Below are 13,307 nucleotides of genomic sequence, written 5' to 3'. Positions count from 1 at the left end.
GTTCTCAAGCAAAATATTTAAAGTTGTTACTCCTTCGTTTTTATCTATTCATTTTTAAACCCTTTGCATAGGTGGAGATCACAGTAACTCTGGCTGTGAGGTGGTGTCCTTTCCAGACTCCTTCAAGAGAGTTGTGGATGGTTGTGAGATGGTCGCAGTTACTGTCCAAGGTGGATGTTTGACTGGTATCTGCAGCCCAGATATCCACCGCACAGCCAGTCTACCTCGGGGCTGGCACCGTCTCAACCACCACGACGACTTAGAAAGTGGAATAGAGTACCGCAGTCTCGGAGCCACCAATTCAACACCCTGCAGTCCCCGAACCACACTTGAACGCTTAGGATCCAATGGAAAACAAGGATTTTTCTCCCACAAGAAGGGTGGAATCCCACCTCTTCCACCAGTACGAAAGTCCAGCCTTGACCTGCGAAATAGGGCAGCTAGTCCTCTCCCCCAACCCACTCATGTAGTATCGTCACTGAGCAGCAGTGCAGATAATACAGGGATCACCAGACAGCGTGGCTCCAGCATAGACAGTAGCAGACTCTTTAGCGCCAAGTTAGAACAGCTGGCCAACCGAACAAACTCTCTGGGCCGGGTCCACAGCTCGAACAGTGGTTCCCACCACTATGACTGCTTCTCCCTGGAGAGAGGTGAGAGCCTAAGAGGGGGAGGAGGGGTTAGGGCAGACACCACCATGCCTCGCACTGGCCGCAATATAACCCGCACCGGCTCAATATCATGTCCTACCGGAAACCCCAGCAGCCCCAGTTTTAGTGGAAGTAGCAGTCCAAGCAGTGCTCCACAGTCACCAGCCAAGAGCAGTAGCCAGTCAAAGATCTCAGCAGTCAGTAAACTGCTAATGACCAACAGTCCTAAATCTAGAAGTCTCTCTGCTTCCAGCACTAAGACTCTGAGCTTCTCGACCAAGTCATTAACCCAGACTAGCAGCCGCAGCTCCAGCCTTCCTCCTAATGGAAAGGTAAGAGGAACTGTGTATAAAATGGAATGGAACAAAGATTTTATACCCAGATGTGATCAGTTTATTTGATGATGTGATGTTGCTTTTCCTTAACAAATAATCCCAGAATTCAGTCCAGGCCCCAGCTCAGCAGCAGCAAGGATCTGCCCCTGGATCATGGTCCACCCAGTCCCTGAGCCGCAGTCGGGGGGGAAGTCTGACGGCGAAACTGCCTCTGCGGGCTGTCAACAGCAGAATCTCAGAGCTCCTCCAGGGAAGTGCAGGATCCCGTTCCAGGGGCCATGTACAGGGAGGAGGCACAGATCGAGCAGAGGAAAGAGGAGCTGGAGTGACGAGGTGAATTACTTTTAACTTCCTTTTGTTTAGGCTGCTGTCACACTGTTTTCTATCTTGCAATGTATGCAGTTGTATCAAAAACATGCATTAGGTAGGTGTAAACATGAGGAAACAAAGAGGATTTTGTGAAACATCAAGTCATGCTAAGTCAATATGGTTACTTCTAATGTGCTCCTGTTCTAAGTATTGCATGTGTATTGGTATCATGGAATGTGGAATTCACGGTGTTCTGTTGTGTCAGGACGGGATACATTAATTTTGCTGTAAATTAATTTTTGAATTTTTATGGTAATTTCGTATACATCTTTAAGGATTAACTGTATGTATGGAAACAAAATTGTAATGCTTCACAAGTACCCCCAAGTGATCAGATAATAATTTGCCAAATTAATCCAATAATGCACTATGTCACAAAAGTGAGTACACACCTCTCAATTTTATACATAATGTAGGTAGTCAGTGTACAGCTTGTATAACATTGTAAATTTGCTGTCCCGTTGAAACCATTAGCACATAGCTATTAATGTCTTCACCGCTGGCAACAAAAGTGAGTTCATTCCTAAGTGAAATTGTCCAAATGTGCCCAAAATGTCAATATTTTGAGTGGCCAACATTATTTTTTACAGCATCCCTTTAACTTTCTTGGTCATGGAGTTCACCGGAGCTGCTGCCAGAGTTCACATGCTGCCACTGGAATAACAAATAATTTTGCATTATTTGCTATTATTTCAGTTTTTAACTTTATGTTCTCTCTCTTTTCTCTTCCTAGAAGTTACACCTGGCCTGACTCTGTGTCTACCTGTGACACCTTTCTGGAGAGGGGCATCATCCAAGCTTCTGCTGGCAACAACTTAATGCTCACCTTTTACAGATGATCCACTTGGCCCTGTCTTTCAGTGTTTAACCTTCTCCTAGATATAGCAATTGACTGAGCTTTTACTGTGACTAACTATATGTGCTCTCTTTCAGACTCTACCCTTGAAAACTGGCTCAAAGTTTATCTGTTCTTTCTTTCTAGATGAAATGACTAAAGGAGCTACATCCACTAACATTTACTTTTCCTTCCTATATAAAGTACTCCTGGATCAGTGCTCTGTTCTCTCAAACCTCCAGTCGGTCGTGGCAGATGGCCGCTCACATTGAGCCTGGTTCTGCTGGAGGTTTCTTCCTGTTAAAAGGGAGTTTTGCCTCTCCACTGTCGCTACATGCATGCTCAGTATGAAGGATTGCTGCAAAATCAACGGCAGTGACTGTCCACTGTCTCTACATGCTCATCCAGGAGGAGCGAATGCAACAAATCTCTGACTCGATGCAATCTGCTGGGTTTCCTTAGATAGAAAAACTTTTTATCCAATTTGAATAAATAACTGAATCTGACTGCACTGTTCAATGGTTAGGATTAATTGAATGTATGTACCTGACTTTTGTGAAATGCCTTGAGACGACGTGTTGTTAATTGGCGCTATATAAATAAATTGAATTGAATTGAATCCACTCCTCCAATATGACATCACAGAGCTGGTGGATGTTAGAGACCTTGTGCTCCTCCACCTTCAGTTTGAGGATGCACCACAGATGCTCAATAGGGATTATGCCTGGAGACATGCATGGACAGTCCAGCACCTTTACCCTCAGTTTCTTTAGTTTGTCACAGTAAATGGTGGCATTCATGGTTCCCTGAATGAACTGTAGCTCCCCACAGCTGGCAGTACTCATGCAACCGCAAACCATGACACTACCACCACCATGATCGTCTTTGTACTTCTCACCTGGTTGCTGCCAAACACACTTGGCACCATCTGACACAAATAAGTTTATCTTGGTCTCATCAGACCACAGGACATGGTTCCAGTAATCCATGCCCTTAGTCTGTTTGCCTTCAGGCTTCCTTCTGAGATGACAACCCTGTAGACCAATTTGATGCAGTGTGCAGTATATGGTCTGAACACCGAGCCCTTAACCGCTGCAGCAATGCAGGCAGCACTCATATGTCTATTTTCAAAAGACAATCTCGGGATATGACGCTGAGCATATGCACTGAACTTCCTTGGTTGATCATGGCGAGGCCGGTTCTGAGTGGAACCTGTTCTGTTAAACAGCTGTGTGGTCTTGGCAACCGTGCTGCACAATGAGGTGCCATGTTGAACTTCTAGTCACCAGTACGAGTGTGAGTGTGATAACACCAAATTAAACACACCTGCTCCACATTCACACATGACATTGTAACTCGAACAAGTCATATGGCAACAGGGAGGGAAAATGGCAAATTAGGCACAACGTGGGCATTTCACTTAGTGGTTTACTCACTTCTGTTGCCAGCTGTTTAGACTTTAATGGCTGTATGTTTAGTTATTTTGAGGGGACAGCAAATTTACACAGTTGTACAAGCTGTACACTGACTACTTTACATTGTATCAAAGTGCCATATTTTCAGTGTTATCCCAAGAAAAGACTTAATAAAATATTTACAAAATTCTAATTTCCCCTCGGGGATCAATAAAGTATCTTTGAAATGAAAATTGTAAGGGTTGTTCCCACCTTTGTGAGATATTGTTTAATTTGACAGTTGTGATTTGTGACATGATTTGTGGCCACGTTTCAGCCTTATTTTTAGATTTTAAAACAATGAAGAACATCGATAAAAACATTTTTCAATGAAAAGTGTCTTGTTTATATTATTTGAAGAAAATAGCAGAAGTGTGGCACCCTGCAGGGGAAATTCTATGCAGATATTGCATGAAAATGCATAGAAAGGTGTTAAAACTAGACTTTTTAAGTATCATGTGTGACTTCAAAGCTGCAGGATGCAGGGGTTAGGTTTAGCTGTAGAAAGTAAAGACTTTATAAACTAGAAAAGGAAAAAAAAAAAACGAAAACTGATACTTCTGAATAAATCAGAAAGTAGATGAAGCCATCAGTTTCACTTTCACTTTGAAGCATCCTGGATGCTGAAGTGAGTAAATCTTCATCAGTACAAAAAGCATAGCATAGTGTGAGATTAAGAAATACTGTTAAAATGTCATTGCTGCAATATTTAAGTCACAGTGGCATCAACTCAGTTGCAGTGGTGCACATGTGCAATATACACTTCACCTGCAAGCTGCTGCACTCATTTAGAGAAATTGTTTAAAATGTCCAAATCTGTGGCAGCTTGGCTTGTCTTGTGATCAAATTGTGTATGCTATAGTCTCAAAAGTGATTGATTTATTTTGGATAATATTTATTGGCTTGTTTTTCTCAGTGGAGGTGGAGCAGGTGGAGATAACCTGGGAGAGGAGAGGGCAGCTGGGGTCCAAACACTGCCATCTCCTTACAGCAAGATCACAGCCCCAAGAAAACCACATCGCTGCAGCAGCGGCCATGCTAGTGACAACAGGTAAAATGCACAGTGACAAGTGAGGCTTTGATTTTCCAAAAGTAGGCTTCATTTTCCTGAAACGTTTGTTTTTTGACTTTTTATTTTAACTGTGATGTTTCGCTTTCCTTAACAGCAGTGTACTAAGTGGAGAGCTGCCCCCAGCCATGGGAAAAACTGCCCTGTTTTACCACAGTGGAGGCAGCAGCGGCTACGAGAGCATGCTAAGAGACAGTAGTGAGAACACAGGAAGCACCTCGTCAGCTCAAGACTCCCTCAGCGAGCACAGCTCAGCCACCACCTCCTCCCGACGGAGCTCCAAGAGCAGCAAGAAGAGCAGGAGCAACACAGGTTACAGTCAGAGATATATTTGAATAAATCACCTTCAGTACAAGAAAAACCCAAAGTATTCAGAATACTTTGGTTCAAAATGAATAAAGACACTAGTTGTGTTTCATCAGTAGAACACATAACTCTTCTTCTACCCCTAATGTATAATTAGAAACTGAATAGAATAAATTATTTACCAAACATTTATTGCCAAATGAAATGGTAATCATTTTTCCAGTTTACCTCAATTATCTATTCATTTTTCAGTCAGTTTCAGCTAGCTAAACTAAAAACTCAAAAGATGCCAAATAAGATAAGATATTAAATAATGGCAACAGAAATCCAATGCAAAGAAAAGTAAACAGACAAGCAAAAAGAGCAGAACGCTGTGTCTGAAGGAGGAGCCAGGTAGGAAAGGTGACCCTGACCAACCATCTGTGAAATGGTAAAAGAGAATGTGCCGGTGTAGGCTGTAATGAATATATATTCACCAGAATCTAACACAGAGAGCTTGCTAATGTACCCCCTAAATGACTCTCTTCAGCTTCAGCATCAGGGTGGATATGTGCATGAAATCAGAATGGAAAATGGCAGCCTTGTCAGCTGCGAGACTGATTATTGATTTAAACTGGAATAAGCCTTTCATTCTCAGTGTGTATAGTCTCACCTTCAGAATATTCAGCATAAAATCTGGATTTATTTTGCTTTAACCCCAACAGATTCTGCTTTCAGGCTGTCACACAAAGGACTGCCCTGATGGAGTAATACCGGATTTTATGTAAAATTAGAAAAAGCCATGTTTGGCCATGATGTTCATTACATCATGTTTCTCTTTGTGCCTGATTTCCATTTGATTGAGCATCCTTTTCTATCAATGTTTTTGACCCTACTTCCAGTTGTAGGGTGTGTAATAATGAAATACAAATGTCCTTGCTTGACCTATCTGTTCTGCACTGAGATTAAAAGTAATCTGAACATTTTATTAAAATTATTGCTTTCCTCTTTCCCAAACATCTTATCTCTCAGTTCTTCTGTTAGGCTTCATTATTGTGAACATGACTGACAATTTATATCCAAAGCATGGGTCCATTGTAGTATATAGACTGATCTGCTGCTCTATATTCTGTTTAGTTCAAACTTGCAAATTAACCCTTTTTCATATTTTATATTTTATTTGTATTCCATTGTCATAAACCATCACAACGTGATCATAATTGTGAAGTGAAAGGAAAATGACACATGGTTTCAAATGTTTTTAATAAACATTTGTGTATTTGCCTTCAGCCCCCTTGATTCAATCCACTGTTGAACACCTTTTTGCTGCAATTACCTGAAAGTCTCTTGAAGTACTGTATGTCTCTAACAGCTTTGCACATCTAGAGACTGGAAGTTTTTCCCATTTTTCTCTGCAAAATAGCCACCCAAACTCAGTCAGATTGGATAGAAAGAATATGATGACACATTTTTCTAGTCTTGCTACCATCCATTGGACCTCTGCTTGTTTGTTTGCATAATACCTGTTGGGAAGGTGAACCTGTGTCCCAGACTGAAGCCTTTTCCAGCCTTGTTTCACTCAGTGTTGCCATGTATTTAGCTCCCCATCTTCCACCTGCTTTTCTGTCCATGCTGAAAACTGTCCCCAAAGCATGATGCTGCCACCACCATGTTTCACCATAGTGATGAAGTGTTCAGCATAATGTGCGGTGTTAATTCCGCCACACAACATTTTGTATTGTGATCATAAGGTTCAATTTTGGTCTCCTCTGATCAGAGCACCTTTTCCCACATGTTTACTGTGTAATAAAAGTAATTTCTGGTGAAATATAGTTGAAGAAAACAGGAAAATAACACGAAAGCACCATGTCAGGATAACCAGCCAGCTTTCTTGTATTTTTTCACCTCTAATGCAAGAACATGGTCACTGGGTGTTGGTGATGCTAAATTAGATTTTGTTCTGTGTGTTTTGGTTTGATTGTACAGAACCACACAGAACATAGCTACATCACAGACATATTTGCTAATATGTCACCCTTAAACTACAAAGATTTTTATTATTTTAACTTAAAAATTTGTTTTAACGCTAGATTATTTTATTGAAAATGTGTTATCGTCATCTTCCGCTTATCTGGAACCGGGTAGCAGGGGCAGCAATCTCAGCAGAGATGCCCAGACATCCCTTTCCCCAGACAACTCCTCCAGCTCCTCTCCCAGGCCAGCCGAGAGACTTCAGTTCCTCCAGCTTGTCCTGGGACGTCCCCTGAGTCTTCTCCTGGAGTTCCTTATTTAAGTAGATAGTAAATATTGATAAACCTTAGTAAATCGATATTAAACAAAGGTTTGTTGGATCATAGTGTTTTTCTACACTTGGAAACGCTCATTGTCTTCTCTTCTTTCAGGTCTCCAGCGGCGACGTATGATTCCAGCTTTGACCCTTGACTCCTCGTCTTCATCACCTTCCCAGCGCTCCTCCAAACAGGCCATCACTTCCTCTTCATCCTCCTCCTCCAGTCCAGGTGCATGTTGGGTAGACGGCCCACTGGGTCCCCCTGCACCTTCAAACCATCGGGGTGTACCCACATCCACAGAAACGATTGAGATCAAAGTGTACGAGATAGACGATGTGGAGCGACTGCAGAAGAGAAGGGACAAAGGAGGGAGTAAGGTAAGCTTTGCTCTAGTTGTACATTTGAGAAGTGGGATGAATGCATGTACAGAAAGTTTAATCAATTCAATTCAATTCAAAAATACTTTATTAATCCCAAAGGGAAATTAAATAAGATGCAAGGAAAGATAGTAGGAGGCCTATTCCCCTCAATGCCATTACAATTGGTTTAGATAGTATCTGTGAGACAAAAATAATGTTTATGTATCTGGCAGATACCTTTATCTTAAGCGACTTACAAATGAGAATAAAACAATGCATGTAATATCAAAGCTAACAGAAAGCCACTTCGATGGAAGATCACTAGTCAGGTTCTGTCAGAGGTGACAGGGGTGTCAGTGTAGAAATAGCAATAGAGTGTAGGCATAGAGGGAAATGCACAAAGAGATATGCAGCTATGTGATTAGAGAAGTATGTGTTATTTGCTAGGGTTGGAGGCACTCTCCAAGAATTTCTTGAAAATGGACAGGGATGCTCCTTTCTAGAAGGAAATATGTTTTGCTAAGAAGGAATACTTTCTGCTAATGCTAATCTGAAAGGAAGTTGGAGAAGAATGTTACACCAAAAAATGAAGAAGAAATCATTTTTCACAATATAAAGTATCCACAACAGTATAAGCAGTGAAGAGTCTTCCCTAATGAAGGGTTTTTATTTTGTTTAAAGATTGAAATAAATTCTTTGGAATTTTCAGAACACACATCAACTTGGGAAATTATTGCAGAAATGTGTACATTGCAGGATTTTGGGTTTCCATTGTTATGCCTCTGTGTATTCAAGGGAGAGAGAGTTATGAGCTCTGGAAAATAGGGTGGGAGAAAATAGCATGAAATATAGATTTTCCTTGCAGCGGCCAAAAGAAAGCCTCTTAACCCCCAGCTGGTCCAGTGAAGCAGCCCTGTGTCTCAGACACCCAACTGTGGTACAACTGGGAATCGATGAGGGGTGAATGTGTGAAGCTGTGTGAATGCTAAGCATGCTGATGCAGAATGAGAGCCACATGTGCTTTGCTAGTCGCTTCTCTGGAAATGTAAAGGTAAATAAAACCCTTCCAGTCTGCTGGCACTTTCTCTGTTTGTGTCGGTCAGGAGGGCGTGTTTGTCAGTGCCAAGCTTCGTGTGTTGGAGCATCGCCAGCAGCGAATCAGTGAAGTCAGAGCCAAGTACCAGTGTCTGAAGAAAGAACTGGAGCAAACCAAACAGCACTTGATGCTGGAGCCACACAAATGGACAGCTGAGTGTAAGTGTAAAACATCATGAAACGTTTGTGTGAGAGAGAGAGAAAGATGGGAGTCAGCAGCTGTTTGGAGGAGGCTTTTAAGAGATCATTTGTCAGAAATTAGTGTATTAACCCAATCATGCACATTTATCAGCCTCATTTAGTATTCAAGTTAGTTTAAAGTTAAGCTATTTTTTACAAGTCTAGACTGCTTCCTTTAGATATAGAGAATGTATCTTAATTTTGCATGTGAAGCAGCTCTGGTAGCTTTTGCTGCTGTACCTTCATCAGTAATTTTCTATTAACTTATTACTGTATCTGTATCTTTAACTCTATCTGTAGCTGTTTAGCATTTACTGTTTCCTATAGAAAACTAATATTTTCATATTATGACCATAAACCTCAAAGTTTGTATGGGGGGATTTTACAGGTGCTTCTCAAAATATTAGCATATTGTGATAAAGTTCATTATTTTCCATTATGTCATGATGAAAATTTAACATTCATATATTTTAGATTCATTGCACACTAACTGAAATATTTTAGGTCTTTTATTGTCTTAATACGGATGATTTTGGCATACAGCTCATGAAAACCCAAAATTCCTATCTCACAAAATTAGCATATTTCATCCGACCAATAAAAGAAAAGTGTTTTTAAAACAAAAAACGTCAACCTTCAAATAATCATGTACAGTTATGCACTCAATACTTGGTCGGGAATCCTTTTGCAGAAATGACTGCTTCAATGCGGCGTGGCATGGAGGCAATCAGCCTGTGGCACTGCTGAGGTCTTATGGAGGCCCAGGATGCTTCGATAGCGGCCTTTAGCTCATCCAGAGTGTTGGGTCTTGAGTCTCTCAACGTTCTCATCACAATATCCCACAGATTCTCTATGGGGTTCAGGTCAGGAGAGTTGGCAGGCCAATTGAGCACAGTGATACCATGGTCAGTAAACCATTTACCAGTGGTTTTGGCACTGTGAGCAGGTGCCAGGTCGTGCTGAAAAATGAAATCTTCATCTCCATAAAGCTTTTCAGCAGATGGAAGCATGAAGTGCTCCAAAATCTCCTGATAGCTAGCTGCATTGACCCTGCCCTTGATAAAACACAGTGGACCAACACCAGCAGCTGACACGGCACCCCAGACCATCACTGACTGTGGGTACTTGACACTGGACTTCTGGCATTTTGGCATTTCCTTCTCCCCAGTCTTCCTCCAGACTCTGGCACCTTGATTTCCGAATGACATGCAGAATTTGCTTTCATCCAAAAAAAGTACTTTGGACCACTGAGCAACAATCCAGTGCTGCTTCTCTGTAGCCCAGGTCAGGCGCTTCTGCCGCTGTTTCTGGTTCAAAAGTGGCTTGACCTGGGGAATGCGGCACCTGTAGCCCATTTCCTGCACACGCCTGTGCACGGTGGCTCTGGATGTTTCTACTCCAGACTCAGTCCACTGCTTCCTCAGGTCCTCCAAGGTCTGGAATCGGCTCTTCTCCACAATCTTCCTCAGGGTCCGGTCACCTCTTCTCGTTGTGCAGCGTTTTCTGCCACACATTTTCCTTCCCACAGACTTCCCACTGAGGTGCCTTGATACAGCACTCTGGGAACAGCCTATTCGTTCAGAAATTTCTTTCTGTGTCTTACCCTCTTGCTTGAGGGTGTCAATAGTGGCCTTCTGGACAGCAGTCAGGTCGGCAGTCTTACCTATGATTGGGGTTTTGAGTGATGAACCAGGCTGGGAGTTTTAAAGGCCTCAGGAATCTTTTGCAGGTGTTTAGAGTTAACTCGTTGATTCAGATGATTAGGTTCATAGCTCGTTTAGAGACCTTTTAATGATATGCTAATTTTGTGAGATAGGAATTTTGGGTTTTCATGAGCTGTATGCCAAAATCATCCGTATTAAGACAATAAAAGACCTGAAATATTTCAGTTAGTGTGCAATGAATCTAAAATATATGAATGTTAAATTTTCATCATGACATTATGGAAAATAATGAACTTTATCACAATATGCTAATATTTTGAGAAGGACCTGTATATAGTACAGCCACACAAGTTAGCACACAAAGTAGCACAGAGTTGTGAATCGGAAGGCACATGTTACAGGATTTACGAATCTTTTTACAAATAACAAAACCTGGAAAATGAGGCATTCATATGTTTTCATGCCCCTGAGTTGATACTTTGTAGAAGCAATTGTTGCTGCATCCACAGTTGAGACTCTTTTAGGGTGTGTCTCTAACAGCTTGGCCGTTCTGCTTTACAAATTACCAAAAAGGATGGAGAGCATCTGTAAATAGCAGTTTTCAAGTCTTGCTATCTGCTTGAGCATTGGCTCGATGTTTAGAGTAATCCCCTGGAAGGTGAACCTATGTACCTGCTTCCAGTGTTTTACAGTTTCTAAAAAAGGTTGACTTTAAGGATTGCTCTGTATTTAGCTATATTTGGCTTCCTAGCAACTGTAACACGTTTATTTTTACCTTCTGAAGAAAATCATCCCCACAGCATGATGCGGCCACCACCATGTTTTATAGTGGAGATGGCATGTTCAGAGTCATGTGCAGTGTTAGCTTTTTTTTCCACACATAGGATTTTGCGTGCATGTCAAGAAGTTCAATTTTGGGCCCATCTGACCAGAGCCCCTTCTTCCATTTGTTTGCATTGCCCTCTACATGGTTTGTGGCAAGCTTTGAATGGGACTTCACTAATATTACTACTTCAGTTAGAATTACTGAAAGACATTGAATAGTTTCAAAACACTCCCATTATTCTTCCAGAAGCAACCATGAACTTACAAAACACTCCAAAGGTTTTAAGAGGACTTAACCCCTGTTAATACAGTACCTGGTAGATCCCAGTAACTATTTGTTAAATGCTTGCATATGGAATGGTGGATGTATTACTAATAAGTATTTTATTGTTAAGGATATTATTTCGTCTAAAAGTTTAGATTTTATTGTTTTAGTTGAAACTTGGTCTGACATTAATGTTCCTTTCACTGAGGCGTGTCCTCCTGGATATTTCTTTATAAATTCCCTTCAGTGTTTGGGTCATGGTGGAGGGCTTTCAGCTATATAAAAAAAATATTTTAAATGTACATCTGTTAACATCGGTGAGTTTAGCTCTTTTGAGCTTTTGACTTTTTCTGTGTCTAACCATAGTGTTTTTATTGGCTTGTTATACCACTCTCCCAACTCTAAAGGTGAGTTTTTAACCTGGTTTTGCAATCTTCTCTCCATCACAACAACTAATCATGATAAAATTATATGACTAGGTGATTTAATATCAACATTGATGTTCAGAATCACACACTTGTATCTGAATTCCTTGATCTTATTCATACTTTTGAATGTATTCAGCATGTTTCTGGTCCGACTCGTGGACATGGCCACACCCTCGATCTGATCATCACATTTGGTTCCAGTCTAGTTAATCTTTCAACTATTAATATGCATATTTCTGATCAAAATGCTATACTGTTTAACTTTACACTTGTCTCTGTGACTGTAAACAAAGAGCCCTTCGACATTTTAGACCCATTATTTCCCAGGCCGTAGAACATTTATCATATCTATTGGGGGTTCTCTCTGCTTGAACATAACTCATCATTTGAAGATGAATTGGCCTCAACATTTGTGAGACATTGTGCAGCCTCACTGGACATAGTAGCCCTGTTTAAACTATCAAAACCCTGTTCTACTTCATCTAAACCATCCCCCTTGATTTTTGACCACGTTTAGAGAATTAGAAGGGAATGCAGGGGGGGTGGAGTGGAGATGTACAACCTCAAGTTTAAGCTCTGACCTTTTCATATTGAAAAAGCTTTTAAGGATTAAACAGAGTTTTAAAGGAAAAAGTCGTCATCGTCGTCGTCTTCCGCTTATCCGGGACCGGGTCGCGGGGGCAGCAGACTCAACAGAGACGCCCAGACGTCCCTCTCTCCAGGGGGAGCCCAAGGCGTTCCCAGGCCAGCCGAGAGACATAGTCCCTCCAGCGTGTCCTGGGCCGTCCCCTGGGCCTCCTCCCAGTGGGGCGTGCCTGGAACACCTCCCGAGGAAGGCGTCCAGGAGGCATCCGGTATAGATGCCCGAGCCACCTCAACTGGCTCCTCTCGATGTGGAGGAGCAGCGGCTCTACTCCGAGCTCCTCCCGGATGGCCGAGCTCCTCACCCTATCTCTAAGGGAGTGCCCGGCCACCCTACAGAGGAAGCTCATTTCAGCCGCTTGTATCCGGGATCTCGTTCTTTCGGTCATGACCCAAAGTTCATGGCCATAGGTGAGGGTAGGAACGTAGACCGACCAGTAAATTGAGAGCTTTGCTTTTTGGCTCAGCTCTCTTCACCACAACGGACCGGCACAGCGCCCCCATTACTGTGGCAGCCGCACCGATCCGTCTGTCGATCTCCCGCTCCATTCTTCCCTCACT

At 42.0% G+C, this 13,307-nt stretch overlaps 1 protein-coding gene across 2 annotated transcripts in view; it reads left to right on the top strand.

Moving 5' to 3' along the window:
* The window catches only part of kif26ba (kinesin family member 26Ba), a 156,742-nt gene that overhangs the window by 138,085 nt on the left and 5,350 nt on the right, over positions 1-13,307 (top strand). For both annotated transcript variants that reach the window (XM_047363573.1, XM_047363574.1), the window contains 6 exons: positions 72-982; positions 1,089-1,318; positions 4,560-4,694; positions 4,810-5,024; positions 7,400-7,665; positions 8,751-8,901. In XM_047363573.1, the coding sequence (XP_047219529.1) occupies positions 72-982; positions 1,089-1,318; positions 4,560-4,694; positions 4,810-5,024; positions 7,400-7,665; positions 8,751-8,901 (1,908 nt within the window). The remainder of the gene's footprint in view (positions 1-71; positions 983-1,088; positions 1,319-4,559; positions 4,695-4,809; positions 5,025-7,399; positions 7,666-8,750; positions 8,902-13,307) is intronic.

This window comes from Girardinichthys multiradiatus, chromosome 4, assembly GCF_021462225.1.
Source record: "Girardinichthys multiradiatus isolate DD_20200921_A chromosome 4, DD_fGirMul_XY1, whole genome shotgun sequence".
Classification (NCBI taxonomy): domain Eukaryota; kingdom Metazoa; phylum Chordata; class Actinopteri; order Cyprinodontiformes; family Goodeidae; genus Girardinichthys; species Girardinichthys multiradiatus.
The sequence above is the reverse complement of the archived record's forward strand: the minus strand, read 5'-3'. Positions and strand labels throughout refer to the sequence as shown.